Here is a 17,071-nt window from a genome sequence, read left to right as displayed (position 1 = left end):
ATTTAATAAGTAAAGGTCTATCTGGAAAAGAATACCATGAAAGAATAAGAATATTAGTCTAGAAATGCAAAGAACTTTGATAAGTAAGATTTGATATTAGAAAATAAAAATGTATAGTTTACAATATAAAAAACTAAACTGTGACAAAAGATACACTTCACCAAAAAAATAAAAAAAGAAAGAAAATGGTAAAAATTCCTTCAGTAGAATTCAGTGTCCATCTTGACAATTTTACTTTATAATGTGACTGTATTTATGATAACTTTGATAAGTAAGATTTGGATGTAACAATTTTTAAAACCACTACAAATATAGCATTAAGTTCAATTTTAGTACCTATAACTAAAAGTAAATTTTTGTTGGATAAATAGAAAGCTGAAAAGGACAAGAATTCAAGAGCTAGAATGAATAAATTTAAGAACAAACATAGGTGCTCCACATCATTATACTTATTTCATCTTTTTCCAGAAAACTACTCAATTCAATATGAAAATACAAAATGTAATTATGAAACTTCAACATTTTATATTTTAAAAAATTACTTTAAATAAAATTTCAAAAGAATTAACTACATCTATAGCATTATGACATAATGAAAATATTGGTAACTACAAATATCATATATACATTATAATATTTTATGAGAATATTAAAATAAGGCAAATCAACTCATCTTAAAGGGAGTCATAAGAAAGATGTGATATAAATGGATTACTGTGCACTTTTATGCTATTTATTACCATTCATTTAAATAATTTTAAATGTTCCCATTCCTCAAAAAATTAACTATAGATTCAAAATCCTGGTGAAAATACACATATCTGTGTTGAAGAGAAAATAAAAAATACAAAGTTTTATTTCAAACAAAAGCACTAGAAAAAAATTAAGACAGATTTTTTTAACATTTGTGTGTAATTTACCAACTACAGGAAGGGCATGTACTTATAAAAACTAAATTATATTGCAAAACTATTATGTTGTCTGAAAATATGGTTCTAACATTAAGGATTGGATTCATCATACGTACAAAGCAGGAAAATCATTTGGATATGAGAATGTTTTATATTATTATGTAAACTGAGCTGAAGAGTTACAAGTTTAGTGGAAAAGTAAGTTCATTCTCTACTTTGATAGTATTTGTAAGTGAATATTACACAGATTAAAGAATTAGATATCAAAATAAGCTTGCAAAGGAAATGACCAAAAAATAATGCATGTTTGCTACCCATGATGGAAAAAGTGTTTTAAAAATAAAAGCAAGGTAAGAAATTATGGTGAAAACTTTTCTTACTATTGATCTCAAGGACTGTTCACATGTTCTTATTTTAAAATAAGAAACCCAGCCAGGTCTGGTGGTGCATGCCTGTAATCCCAGCACATGGGAGGCTGAGGCAGGAGGATCATTGCAAGTTCAAAGCCAGCCTGGCTTAGAAAGTGAGCTTAAGGCCAGCCTAAACTGCATAGTGAGACCCTACATCAAAAAGACAAAAAAAAAGAAATACAAAAATAACCCAAATAAAATAAGAAACTGAATCACATCAATAGTAAAAGCAGAACAAAGATTTCCCTGCATTAAGCAAAAAGTGCAAAAGTTAAACTCACTCAAATTAAACTTTTTGAATAAACCAGATTTTAACTCATGTTTATATATATGGTGAAAAAATGAGACATACACATTTGGCAATATAAAAGGTACATATCTTAAAAAATAATTTTGCAATAGAGTTAAAAGATTAATTCTTAAGACCAAGTTTATTCTCTTCTAAGAATGTGTCTACATTAGGATGTCAAATCAGGAATATTTATTACAGTGAAACAGTCTCATAAATGTTCAACAAGAAAGACTTAAGTAAGATATAAAATTACTCTTCAATAAAATTAAATATAATATTATTTTCGGTGCTCCTATCCAGGGATGGTGTCCTATCTGAGAACTTGAGGTAGCCTGGACAATTCATTAACTTACCAAGGCTCTGTCTCAAAATTTAAAAAGAAATTATCATCTCTCTATCTATCTACAAAAGGCTATGGATATAGCTCAATATGAGACCCCTGGATTCAAACCAGCACTAAAAAGCAATAACAAAACAAACAAAAACAAAAATAGAAACAAATCAAACTTAAATGGCTATTGTTCATTAGATGTGAACTTGAAACTTTTCTTTGTGGTGTTGGGGATATGAATCCAGGGCTTTATACATGTAAGGGAAGAGCTCTACATCCCCAATCCTAAAAGGTGAACTTTAAAGGAGCAGTATATTAATGGATAGGTACAGCCTCCGATACCAGGTTCATTTTGTATAACTGCCACACCTACATGTCTATAGATCACAGAAATAAATGTGCCTGGATTCCTAAGGTATTATTATTGCATACAAATGTTTTTTGTTAAATGTTACATTTAACTTACGAGTAATTATATAATTTCAAAATTTCAGTATTTAAAAATATATCATTTATTTTACAATTAGTAAGTAATAGAAAAAATAAAATACATAATATTAATTCCAAAATTATACTCATTCATATTTCAAAATGAACTGTATCTTTTCATTTATTTAGTTTAGGAGCATAGAAATAGTCTGACAATACTGTATAATAAACTGGTGTATTTTCTTATATAACTAGTCATGATGGTTTTATAAATTTTTAGAAAAGAAAACTTCAGTGAGAAAGAGAGTGGATGATACTTTGTTTTTATTCCAGTGATCCTTGCCGATCGTCATGTTTTGTTGGACACTCCCAAGGAAAAATATCTCACTAACATTGAGAGGAAACATGTAATATTGATTGAAATTTATTTATCACCATCCAGATGTTTGAGAAAAAGAAATACAAGAGGTAGACTGAGAAACAAAAGGGTAATAGCTTGTATAAGATGAAAAGTTTACATTCCTTTCTCTTTCAAGCTTATAGATTGGAAACTAAGCTGTGTTTTTTAAAGTTAAAAAAGAGGAAAATTAAATTTCAATTAGAGTACGAAATGTTATGTGTCAAGAAGAACAGGAAAAGTTATTGAGGAAAGTAAGGTCAAGACTAGTAGTCCTGTGGTTACTCTTCTCTCTGATTCAGAAATTGCAGAACAGTTATTATCAAAATGAAATTCCTAATGCAATGGGAAAGTGAGAACCAGAGGTGGCATAGTGCTGGTGCCAGCACTTTATCACCGCTGATAAGATGGGGATCGCTACCATCCCAACAGCAAGTTCAAAACAGTAATCACAGTAGCCTGAGACATACGATGTCGAGTAATGGGTTACAGTGCTCGTAGAAATGAAGCACGAGTCATCTAAATTCTTACTCGGCTTGTATGAGCAGAAGGGTTCCAGGTTGAAGTATCATCAAAGAGAGTCACAAACCTGTAGGTGCAATGCTAAGCCAGTTAACAGACCCAGAAAATATGAATGAAAGGGAAGCCAGAGCCCCTAGCCTGGTAGCCAACCAAATAGTTCACATCTTAGATCTATTTCCGAGGCATCCCTACAGGGATCTACAGCAATTCATTGTAGTGACTGTGTGTAGGGGAATATGAAATAATCAGACTTTTAATTATTACACATAACTCTGAAGAGACACTAATTCATAGAAATTCCAAACGTGACTGTGATCCTACAGTCAGAATAAAGATTCGTGGAGGTATGACGATGAAAAGCGTTTCATCTCTGGTCTCTCACAGAGGGTACAGTGAATCCCTGAACCAATCCTGGGACAATTTGCTCAGTTTCAGAATACCAACTTTCATAAGAGATATGCAGCAAGATTAATTGGAGTAATTCTGCTTCTCCAATCGCAAAGAAACACATTTGTCTTCTCTAGAAACATGGGGTTTGTATTTGATAATGATGCATACCAATGTTGTCATCCACTCCTGTTTAGCAGCACTACTTTGTATCGTAAGAAATAGTCTGTGGAAACTTACAAATGTATTTCAGTTTATAATATATCATAGCTATGGGACAAAAATAAGAATTATGCTGTATGTTTCTGTAAAATAAGAAGTCATTTTATAGTCAATAAATATAATTATAGTAACCAAAGCATTAAATTTATATATACATAGTAATATATGTATTGATAACTTTCTGTATATATGTATATAAACAATCATATGCCACATACCTGTAGAAATGTTTCAGTCAACAGGCTACTACATACTTCATTGTGGTCCCATATGATCATATTCCTTAGCGATATTGTAGTCATTTTAATTTGGGTCATTACATTCTTTAAGGCTGACAAAATGATAAACATCCCCAGGAAGTATTTCTCAGGTTGTATTCCTGTGTTATCAATGGAGATTTTATATATATATATATATCTGTTCATGCATAGATATAGTGTGTACACTTTACTGTGTATGTTTATATATATATATAAACATACACAATTTATATATATATATAAACATACATATATAAACATACACAGTTTATATATATAAACATACACATATATAAACATACACATTATATATATGTTTATGTATTTATATATATATGTTTATATATATATAAACATACACAGTAAAGTGTACACACTATATCTATGCATGAACAGATATTTATATGATGCATCCATATATAATGTGCATACATTTATAAATATATGCTACAGAATTCTTAGTTCTTACAATTATTTGTTATCCATTTTATAAAGAGCATTATATAGTTTGTTGGAAACTATTTTTAAATGGGTAAATTTATGGAGAAGTAAGACCATTTTCACTTAACAAAATGAATTGAAGACCAATAACTTGTGAAACTGGGACCTTACAAGTTGTTTCTATAGCACATTTTTCTCTAGCATATCAAGAGTAGAATTATAGGGGTGGGGATATAGCTCAGTGGCACAGAACCTGCCTGGCAAGTGCAAAGTCCTGAGTTCAATTCCCGGTAACAAAAACAAAAAAAGAAAAAGAAGAAGAATTATGAGTTCTGCTTTCTTAGGTGAATACAATGTTCAGCCAAGGAGATATTTTACACATCTGAAGATATTACTAAATATTATTGTGTCTAACACTCTACTAAATTACAGCTCAGACAAAGGACTGAAAGGTCAGGTTTATTATTCACTTCAGTAAAAATGTAACCACAAAACTTGCTTCTACATCAGGGAGCATTATAAGCATCATTATAACTAATAATAACAATGAATATAATACAGCCACATTGCATTTTGAAGTTTTCAGTGGACAGAAGGGTTATAATTACTCATCATTTATATTTACACTGAAGCTTTTTATGAAAGAAATCAGAGCGGCTTTCAAATAATACCTCATTAATCATTTCAGTAACTTACTTGGAAAGTTATTATCTCAGTTCAATAGATAGAAAAATTATATCAGAGAAAGGTCAGATACATATTTATTTGTCCAATATTAGAAAAGTAAAGTGAGTCAGTTTCAAACCAGAGACCTCCTTTCACCCTTTCATCTGACCACTGGACCAATGTGATATTGGCCCATACAGTGGTTTGACCATCAACCTAAAGTACTTCAAGGATGACCTCTATGCTATCACTTTTGCAGATCTATAAACACAGAAGAAAATATCAATTTTTCATCCAGGGTGATCAGACAAAAAGGACACTGTCATAATTAATTTATATTTCCATTTTCTCCTATAAAAATACTTGAAAATTGCTGATACCAATTTAAATTGTAAATATTGAAGTATTTAATAATAAAAGGTATCATCGAACTTAGGATATGAGAAACATGTAATATTTACCGGGATTCATTTCAATTTAAGTGTATTTAACAACTACGTTAAATTACTAAATCAACTTTTAATTGTTTTCAACACCTCAAATATGTAGGTCTCCAAGTTCACATGAAAGAAACTTTTGTCTTTACTAAATAAAACACCCTCTGGTGTATTTTTCTCTTTGTGTCATATGCTACTCCAGAATTTGTATCTATAGTTTGCTTTTAACTTTAAAATTTTTCTCTTCAGCTGAATCAAGGTATAACTATATTTCTATTTGAAATTACACGAACCACATGAGCTATAAGAAATGACTTTCCTTAAACAACCCACCCACAATGAACTTACTTTGAAATATTCAAATATAATGGTAAAATTAAGGTACCCCTTCATTTTTTATTTAAATGAGATTTGAAGAGCCATGATTGAAATGTATAGTAAAAATGAAATTTATGTATCCACATCAGAAGTTTTCAAATTAAAGTCATTGTTTACCTTACAAATTTCTTTTAAACATTAAAATACTTAATTTTTCTATTAGAAGAATCTGTTTAAAATAATTAAGAGGTATAAAATGACATATCTCGCTAGATTTATTGAGTATGTCTTTACCCTTGTCTCTGAGGCATGTTTTTCCACTAGACAATAAAAATTAGGGTAAAAGAGCAAATACAGCCTTCTAAGATGTAGTATCCCCAAATTGAGACAATAGTCACCCAAATTCAGACATTTAAAGAGGCAAAAAAAGATATCTTTATGACTTTAAATTCTTTTTTTGTTTTGTTTTTGTTTTTGTTTTTGTTTTTCTCCAGTACCGGGAACCGAACTCACGACCTTGCGCTTGCCAGGCAGGCGCTTTGCCGCTGAGCTAAATACCCAGCCCTAAATTCTTTTTTTTAGTATCTTTGAAAGTATCTGTCCTGCCAGGGATATAGCTTAGTGGCACAAGTGCCTGCCTGGCAAACACAAAGTCCTGAGTTTGATCCTGGTACCAAAAAAAAAGCCAAATCTGTTTTGAGACAAATAATATACACTGGAGAAGTTTTAACAGACCTGTGTGTATACATGTTTCAGTAATCTAGACATACTTATAAAAGCTATAGAGACATCAAATTATAAATGTGCCTTGAACTGCAGTGTTTCAAAATTACTTGTACATGCATATTGAAGAATATTACTTTATAATATTGAAATATTAGAATATTTTCATTTTCAAAGAATAATGTTAAATTCCATAACTTCCATCACCATACGTTTATTGATTGATTTGATATCCAAGCATCAATCTGTATTCAATATTTTCTTTTTCATCATAATTCCTCTTAAAGTTTGGATAATATATTTTGAAACTTAAAATATTCTCACCATTTTCCTAACATTTTCCTATGAACATCAACTTTGCCATCATTTCATTCCAAGAACTTATTTGTAAATATTACAGAGTATTTGCTGAAGTCAAATATCTTACTTCTTCAAAAGGACTCTTTTCTAATAGTTAAATTTATTTAGAACCCTTATATTTCTGGATAGTGAAAACATTAAACATTTAATCTTTGTATCTATCAAGCAGTTTTAAGCAGCTATTCGTATAAAACCAAATGGTTCCCGGTGCCGGAGAAAAACCAAAAAAAAAAAAAAAAAAAAAAAAAAAAAAAACCAAATGGTTGTCCTACCATAGGAAATAGTGCACTTCTACCCAACCTTCCTCAGCTTACAGTTCAAAAATTGATGGCTTATGGAAGGCATGAGAAAAATAGCCCCATAATTTTTCTTTCCTTTTAAGAATACTGAAATTTTATTAAACTGATTCGATGAATGATGGTTCATCTGGTACTATAAAAAGCAATTTTAATTTTTAAAGTATATTTAACATCACTTTATGCTTTTTGGTCATTAAAAGACACACTAATTTTTCAAAACTCTCAATGCCTAGTGAATATATACGAGTTGATACTATTTTCACTCGGAGATAGTGAATCATGAAACTAGCAAACTGAAAATTCAGATGAGTCACCAAGTCCCTTGTGATAATATTACTGAACAAATTCTAAAGCTATCTATAAATGCAATTCTTGTGACAAAACAGAGATGATTAGATTTTATTGAATGTAGAAACTATCAAAAAGAAACATTCTGGAATCGTGTGCAGATTACTGAGGTATGCCGAAAGCTACCATTCATAAGATCACATTCAGATTCCTCAAGTGGGTGTCTCAGAGAGCCACTTAGTATTAAAGCTTTGTCCATGAGATGCTAATACCAGCTAATTCTAGAAAAAGAATTGAACCATTTTAGTCAATTTAAAAATCTTTCCTAAATTAGTCGTGTCAGACCTTCTTGACAGCTGTCACTCTTCACTACCATTTGCGAATTCTAATGAAAACGCTCTTCACAAAGAGTTTGACTTGAATCAAATACAGGCAATCATGCTTTACAGCAGTCATAGTTTTAAAAAGCTTTCAAAATCCAATAGTTATTCAGCAGAATATGCCCATACTTGTACTGACAAACATTTCTGTGAAACGTTATGCATTTTCCCATAAAGCATGAAGAAGTTGTGTAACTGTTCATCTGAGTACCCTGATTTTTAATAACTCAAGAAGTAATTCCTTTTCTCATTGGTAATGAATATAAATTGCTCAGGTTTTCCTCCCTATCTCATTTTGCTTTTCTTAGTTCTGAAAATTATATATAAACATTTTACAAAATTTAAAAATGAGGATTTCTTTGAGCTGGGAAAGAGTGTACTAGCAGAATACACTCATTTGAGCAAAGGGTAAAAGAGAAATAAAATTACTAATGCAAAATCATACCACAAGTAGCAAATTTTAGTATACATACAGATTGTAATACTGTAAATACTTTTTAAAAAATGTTGGATATGGGCTGGGGATTTAGCTCAGTGGCATAGTGCCTGCCTGGCAAAGTGAAATCGTGAGTTCGATTCCCAGTACCCGGAAAAAAAAAAAAAAAGTTGGATAATGTGCATGTAAGATACTTATAATAAATTTTAGATAAAATTAAACTTTTACCTGAAGAACTACATTCCTGACTAACAAATCCCAAGATGTTTTCAGTTAATACTTTGAATGATCAAAATGGACATATCTCTGATGAAATTATTTGTTATTTTATTTCCCCATTCTCTCTGCTTTATGTGTCCATATGCATATATATATATCCAAATATATATGTGTATAAACTGACTACAAAAGTACACATTGCATATACATACAAATATACTCTGTGAATATGCAAAGTAGCATTTCAATTATTACATTTTACAATGACACAGAAATCAGCCACCTAACAATGTTTACTTTCTATAGGTCTATATTCATAAAATGTTAAACTAAATGATACTGGGCTTGCATAACTTAGAATCCTGTTTCAACATATACTCTATAGTCCTTGGAAATCTATTCAATATGTGCAAAATTGTCAAATTTCAAAGTGACAAAAGAAAAATTAATATTACATTTCAAATCAGTAGTTTGAACATGGTTATATACCTTCAATAATTACAAATATACATTTTTAGAAATAACTTATAACACCCACCCATAGCAGTGAAATAGATACTAAAACCTAAACTTACAACATTTTTTTTTTTTACTTTTTTTGAAGAGTATAACTAAAATATTAAATATTTGGAAAACATTTCCCTATATTGCCACCTTAATTCCCACATTCTTAATGGCAACATTATGAGATTATTAAACTGTAGATATCAATTACTTAAATTTAAAATGCTTTGGAGATAAAATTTGTTTACTGATTACTTTCATTTTAATATTTCACATTTTATTTTACTAAATACAAAAGACAAATTAGAAATGTGTTCTTTAGTCCTGTGTCAATATTAAGTTCATAAATGTTCTTGTGATGCTCATTTGAAAAATGCTAAAATTATGGCATTAGAAACTTTAGCAAAACTTTACACAATTGAAGGAAGTATTTGATCTGCACAGTGGTGTAACTTCCTACCTTCTAATACTTTTAATGAGAGAAAATTATGTAAGGACTCACAAGTTATTTTCAAAAATAAATACTTTCAATTTTTTCTAGTTTTACTAATGTCTTACTGTGTTTTAGACAAAGTTGTCCCCTGTTTGTTTTAAATTCTAATTTCTGAGTTGTTATTGAGGACACATTAAATGATTCAGTTCAACCCAGCACACTAATCCACTGAAAGTCTGAAGACTGAAATGTAAATATATTATATATTTGTTTCTTTAATCATATAAAATTTTCCTGGCTATCTACTCTAGTCCCCTTTTACACATAAGAAGTTTTACTAAGTTGTAGGAGATCTTCAATTTATTTATATGATATCTGTACATGGACTTTTCAAAATCATAACTTGAGCTAAAATCATTTCATTTGGAAATTGGGTGGTATATGTATTTTCTCACAGATGTCCTTTTAATGAGGAATATCAACATTTTTATTTTACTCTTAAGAGAAACAGACAAAATGAATATCTATATTTAGATATTCATGATAACTGAATATAGAATTAGTCTATATGACTATATGACTATTAGTCTATATGACTATAGAATATAGTCATGATAACTGAATATAGAATTAAATGGAAAGTGTTATTTTTAATTTAAAAGACAATTTTATTCAAGGCACTGTCTTAGACATTAATATTGTTGCTATGCTTCCTAAGTATTTAGGGTTTTCAACTTACCTCACAAAATTGTACTATACATATGTGAATGGTTCTGTAGCTTACAAACTACCAGTATTTGAGATCTGTGAAATTTGGCTCAAATTCAACTACATTTACTCTTACTGGTCTTAACAAATAGTATGGTCAGAAAATCATTTCCTTTCCTGGATCCACTCTGTAGAAGCTTCTTCTGTAAGGGAATGTTTTTCATTAGGAGAAATTTCATTCCGGGGCCACAAGTTGAAAAAAGTGAGGGGACAACTGGGAACTTCCTTAAAGATAATTGCTTAGTTTGTGTTTGCTTATTTTTGTATCCATGTATAACAATAATATACTTGACATCCTGTCAGAAAAAAGGTGGTATCTGTACTATAGATTTTTAAATTTGCTTTTCAAAACAAGTGACTATGAATTTAAATGTAGTTTGATTGTACTTTATTACCTTTCCAAACATAGGCAATGGTGTTATATGGACAGCTTCCCATCTTCCACTTTGTGGGGCATGTAGAGTTTGATCTGTTCCAGTAGCTACCATTTTGGCTCAATGGCACCATTACAATATTTAATGAAATTATTCACTGCTTAATGCCTTCACAAGAATGTCATTCTCAACAATGTTTGTGAGGGGCTGGGGATTTAGCTCAGTGGCACAGCACCTGTCTGGCAAGTGCAAGTGCAAGGTCGTGAGTTCAATTCCTGGTACCAGAAAAAAAACCAAAAACCAAAAAAAAAAAAAAAAAAAGAAAAGAATAATAACCCCAAGAATAAAAAAAAAACACCAATGGTTGTGAATTTTATGACCTAGCAACACTCCTTTTATATAACACATATGGCCTCAAAATGTGCTTTGAAACACACAAGGTATTGAGGAACACATTTTCAAATTGTTCATTTTTTTCCTAATGTGATGGTACCTAGGGTTCTTGAAGAATAATCTGTGTAGTTTAAAATCTCTGGAAAAATGTTAAAATGCCTTTTCTCAAGTTCTAGTTCTTTAACAATCTTCTTATAAATAAAAAATCACCATCCTACTCCAGCAGTCTAGAAAAAAAAAGAATGAATATACCTGGATTATACCTTTTTAAATATTACTTGTCTTTAAGAGGAAGACAAACTTTCAAAACTCATAATAAAATAAGATAGACATGTGTTACTTATATTCACATATAATATATATGAATGTAGGCCTGTAAGAAAAACATCAAACCTTGTTAGACTTTTTATAGAAATATTTTATTCTCATTATTTTTAAGGGCAATTGCTTATACAAGTTCCTTTCAGGGATTTAGTATCTGTGATTTTTGTCTCTTATTTTCAATGATACATCCAAAGAGAGAGACTGAAAGAGAGAAAGAAAATGAACTCTGCAGAACAATTCAATAGTCCAAATTGTACTGAGTTGGAGATTATTTCAAATTCAGAGCTTTTCTGAAAACATTTTTATTAACAAGTGCATTTAGGCTACGAAAATATTAGGATATATATTATGAAAGATCAAATTATATTTTCCAGCTGTTATACCTAACATTAGAAAAGGGCAATGTCTTTAAATGCTCATTACACCTCCCTTTTGAAAAAGTAATCAACTAAAATCAGATACTAAAAGAGCATATTGCCAGAACCCAGCCTCTCTTTGCTAGTTTATTTCATGAGCAAGGACTTGGAAGTCACAGTCTTTGCATATCATGATCAATTTCACCAATAGAAGACGACGATTTACATCCAGTATTACTTATTGACAAGTTGCAAGTGTGTAACTATCTTTCTACTCAGTAACATTCCTGTAAGTGTTTTAAAATTAAATAATCAGAAAATGGGACCAAACTAGTTTTCATGTAACAAGAACAGTATAACATGAGATTCATACCTTCATTTGATATTATTACAGAAAGGGAGAATTCCCAGAACAAACCTTACTCCTTTTACTTATAAACACTTGCATTGCTTAATTTTCAATACGGTTCATAAGAATACATGTCATTTCTTTTGGGGATGACAGCAAAACTGATAAAACAGTCCCTGTTATGCCTGTCATTTATGTCATCCACAGCATCATGACCTGATATTAGTTACCAGGGACAAAGCCAAAGCATAAGATTTAAGTTTCATTCAGATTACACACAAATAGCCACCACTGAAAAAAACCATAGCAAAGGGATTCATGTCCCAGTAATTTAAAAAAGATGAAAAGGAAGAAAGAAAGAAAAAAGAAAGGGACGAAGGAAGGAAGGGAGGAAGGGGTGTAAGGGGGAGGGGTGGCAGGATGAGGAGGGGGAGGGGAGGGAGGAGGGGGGAGGGGAGGGAAGAGGGAAGGAAAGAAGTCTGTCCTTAAAAGCTTGATACAATTACACAGTAGGCCTCTGACATTCTCTACGCTGGTAAATAGCTAAATAGCAAATGACATGGCTGTGAGATCCCTGTTGCATGCTTTAATCAAAATTAAAATTTTACAACAAAATCACCGCTTGGGTAAATTGCTCTTTGGTTTAAATCTTTGTTATCTCCGGGCATTTTGGTAAACTCACTTTGTTTTTAAATTAAACCGGCCCCTCCTTCACTCCATTACAAAAGTCAACACCAAGAACCAGACAAGAATTGTAGAATGAAAAGAGTTTTGTTTGTGTGTATGCGTGGTTTGAAGTCCAACCCCCTGTATACAAACTGTTTAAAAAAAAAAAAAACAGGTGTTTCAACATAGTGCTTTATTACAACTTAATCCCATCCTTGAATGAACTTCCTTCAAGTTTCAACCATTAAAAAAAAAGCAGTCAATTTCCTGGTAGTTGTAATTTAATTAAGTAACCTTTCACACCAAGAGAAACCCACAAACAAAAGGGTCATTAATCTGGCTAGTGATTAGAGACACCTCTAGAGCTTCAAACATTTACCTCTCCTTCCCCGCAGTAGAAATGCTTTTAGGAGGATCATGGTTCATACCTCACATTCCCTGGAGCCAGAGATGGTATATGTGCAGGGCCCAGATCCATTAACCGATATATCCATGGTCTCAGAGTTTGTAGGCTTGTAGTCCACATAGTACTCCTGCAAAGGGGAATTCATTTGTCTTTCAGACTCTCTGGCCTTTTTCCGCCGCCTCTTCATTAGAGAGTGCTGCTGGAGTTGCTTCATGCTGGCTGGATAGCGTTTCCAAGACACATAGATAACCAAGAGGATCATGGCCACTGAGAGAAAGAGAGCCACGCTCCCCGCAATGATTTTGTGAAAGGAAACGTGCTCATAATCTTGGTCTGTGCCGGGAATCTGAAACCCTGGGGAAGGGCTTGGTGTCTCAAGGATGGACTGAGAGGCATCAGGTTTGAAGATGGTAGGTTTAGGGATAATCAAAGGCTTCTGGGGAGTTTGGGGCACCAGGTGTGCTCTTTCCGTATTGACCACCTGGACCTCAGAACAGATGTTGTATGTTTCCACCGCATCGCTAACCTTTTCGCCCTGGATGTGCTTAGGTCCTGCGCATATCATGGTGCTCTCCTTATTTCCTTTGAAATTCTTCAGCCAGTAAAACAGAGGACAAATGCTCCGGCTGCATTCCCACATATTTCCAGACAAGGTAATGGATATGAGTGATATCCATGCATTGACAGTTTCCTGTGAGATGTTGGTGAGCTTGTTGGAATCCAAATTCAGTTTCTGCAAATTGGGGAGGCATTTAAATGTGCCCGGCTCAATTCCTTGGATATCATTCCCTGATAAATCCAAGTTGTGTAAGGAACTCCAAGTCCACGTCAGGCCTTGGCTAATGGAGCGAATCCTGTTCCATTGTAAGTAAATTGAACGCAAGTTGAAGAGACGTGGAAAATGAGCAAAGTTGATCTTGGAAAACTGGTTGTGCTCCAAGTGGAGTTCCTTTAATTTCAAGAGGCCAGCAAAAGCATTTCGGGATAAGCTCCGGAGACGATTGTAGCCCAAATCCAGAAAGTCAAGATTCCGACAGTCTTGAAAAACTCTTATGGGAACAGTCTTTAGTGAGTTCGACCTCAGGTGCAAAATTATGAGTTTCCGAAGTCCTTTAAATTGTTCAGATTGCAGTGTCTGAAGTTTATTGTAGGAGAGGTCCAGATTGCGGAGATTGGGAACTGGATGAAATGTTTTATTGTGCAGATAGGTAATTTTGTTGGAGCTTAGAATTAATTCTTTCAGTCGACGGATCCCTTGAAATGCATCTTCATCCACTGAGCTAATATAATTATGGTCAAGATAAAGCCATATAAGCTGGTTAAGGCCAGCAAACTGATTGGATTTGAGCTTCTGAATGCTGTTGAACCTTAAGGATAAGCCTTGTGACCCACCAGAAATGTTCTCAGGAATATCTGCAAAAGCGTGGGACTCACAGTACACAATTTTGCCATCACATCTGCAGTTCTTTGGGCAAGCTCTCTGAGCCCCCGTCAGCGTCACAAGCAGCAGTGTAGGAAGTAGCACCAGAACCACACTCATGCCTTTCAGCTGCGTAATTAAATGGAAACCTACAATATTAAAAAGAACACAGATGCACATTGTGAAGCTATTACAGTACAGCAGCACCAGCTTACCCATACTGGGGGCATTTTATCTAATGCAGTAACGGGACAGCTGACTTAGGAACACATTCAACACTTAAGCATTATTTCCTTCATTGTTGCATGCTTCCTGTTTAGGCTTCATTCTTTCTTGCTTGATCTTCAAATCAGCACAGTGCTGTAGGACTAAGAAAATCCCTTCTGAGTTTCAGGAGTTTCTGGGTATCTCCACAGTGAAAAACACAGAACCTTTCTTTTCCCTGAATGCTGCTGGCATTTTAATAACAGTAATGTCGGGCTAGTCACTCTGCTGAAGAACAGTACCGAAAGAAAGTGAACTACCTCTCCTGGTGAGCACAGAATTGTGGTTTAGGAAACCTGGTATTCATACATTTCTGCTAGTTGGGCAAACAGGATGTGATACAGCAAAGGAGCTTCAGGAGGCTGTCAAGGCAATCCAAGTTTGTCCTGCTTGAAACTGTATGCTTATTGCATAATGGGATGGTAAGGTATGAGCTCCGAAGAATGGCATTAGGACTAATATAGGCAGCTCATGAAGCACTGTACGAGGACTAATAACCATGCAAGTTGCTCTTAGTTTCTTAATCATCACCCACAGTATTACTATGTACTGTGCTTCTATGCCCAGTATGACCTAAAAGGCATACCACCCTTATCAGAGAACATTCCAAAGTTAAATTGCCCAATTCTTATTCAATATTCCATAAAATGCAAAACAGCCTTGTGCATCCGTTTGGTGTTATTTTCATAGAGATGCTCTTACAAATGTAAGGGATAAATAGGGAAAGAAACAGCAGACTGCTAACCCCCACCCCACCATGCCTACCTGTTTAAATTTCTCACTGACTTTTTTTTTCTTCCCTGCCTCCATTAACTTCAGAAAGCCTGCAAAGTTGCAATCTATTGGCATTTATACTGCATTTCCAAGTCATTGCATGTTAAGAGACTTCTTTCCTCTGCGAACAGTAGATTTATTATTTCTTAACACTCCCGTACACTGCAGTTCCCTTTTTTCTTTAATATTCGTATTTTTAAGCAAGAGGCAATCAGCCAAACCCTGAATCTAAAAATCCTCCTTCTCAGTCAATTTTTTTTCTTTTTCTCTTCCTTTTCTTTCTTTCTTTTTCTTTCTTTTTTTTTTTTTTTTATTTAAAACTCAGTCTTGCTCTCTGTCCTTTTGCCAGTTACAGACTCATTGAAATACATTCCAGCTCTCCCAGAAAGGAGAAGGGGGAAAAAAAAGCCAGTCACACTTGAAAAAATAAGACTGGCAAATGACTGCTGGAAATTTGGAAGCTGTGTTCAGGATCCAGCTTCAAAAATAAAATAAGTCCTGCACAATCTCTAAAAAGTAGGGACCCCACCCCTACGCACACCCAATACAGTGTTAACAACCTTCCTGACAGCAGCCAGAAATACAAGCGTGGCTAATATCAAGAAACAGAAACAAACAGTATTTATTTCATGCTCAATTCCCAAGCTGTGGATACGCAGACGGCAGAGACAGCCTTACAGATATTTCTCTAGAGTCTGTTTAAGTCCGTGTTATGCATTTACAGATTAAAAAAAAAAACACTGCAAAAAGGAAAATGATCTAAAAATATAATAGCAACTATAGTGAGTTAACTGGCGAACTCCAAGGCTGCTTTTAGCCTGTTTCCTTGCCTTTTATCAGCTAATGCCACGGCTAAGGATAGGAAGGGAAGAGGATCAGATTTACTAAGAAGGACACAACAAAAGTTCACTTACCCATCCTTTGTCATCCAAAAACGTCTCTCCCCTCTCAGCTTTCTTCTTATTTGGTCTCTTGAGCTGAAACCACCACCACCTTCATGACACAGTGCGGCTGTCATTCACACCATTCTGATCCCGCATGTGAGCTAGTAGCCCCGTACAAACTTCCCCGGAGAGGACACGCAAAAATATATGTACATATATATTTAAAAAAATCGGCACGGGGTGGGATGGAGGGACAGGGAGAGAGGAAGCCGTCTCGGGGGCGGGGGTCTCTAGGCTCTGAAGACCATTGTATAATTCACCAGAGACCCATCAGCAGTAATTGGCAATCTGTGCAAAGAGCTACAGCCCATCGCGGAGGTAACCAACTTCTCTGTAAAAAGACAGGGGAAAAAAAAAAAAAAAAAAAA

General features: G+C 33.5%; 1 protein-coding gene across 1 annotated transcript in view; it reads right to left on the bottom strand.

The window, feature by feature from the left end:
* The window catches only part of Lrrtm4 (leucine rich repeat transmembrane neuronal 4), a 670,466-nt gene extending 653,412 nt beyond the window's left edge, over positions 1-17,054 (bottom strand). The window contains exons 1-2 of the mRNA XM_005385460.2: positions 16,674-17,054; positions 13,324-14,870 (exon numbers count right to left, since the gene is read on the bottom strand). Coding sequence (XP_005385517.1) covers positions 13,324-14,870; positions 16,674-16,677 — 1,551 coding nt within the window. The 5' untranslated portion in view covers positions 16,678-17,054. The remainder of the gene's footprint in view (positions 1-13,323; positions 14,871-16,673) is intronic.
* Between the last annotated feature and the right edge of the window lie 17 nt (positions 17,055-17,071).

Source organism: Chinchilla lanigera, unplaced genomic scaffold (genome assembly GCF_000276665.1).
Source record: "Chinchilla lanigera isolate Chin_1 unplaced genomic scaffold, ChiLan1.0 scaffold00023, whole genome shotgun sequence".
Taxonomy (NCBI): domain Eukaryota; kingdom Metazoa; phylum Chordata; class Mammalia; order Rodentia; family Chinchillidae; genus Chinchilla; species Chinchilla lanigera.
This window is presented reverse-complemented; position numbering and strand designations above follow the sequence as displayed.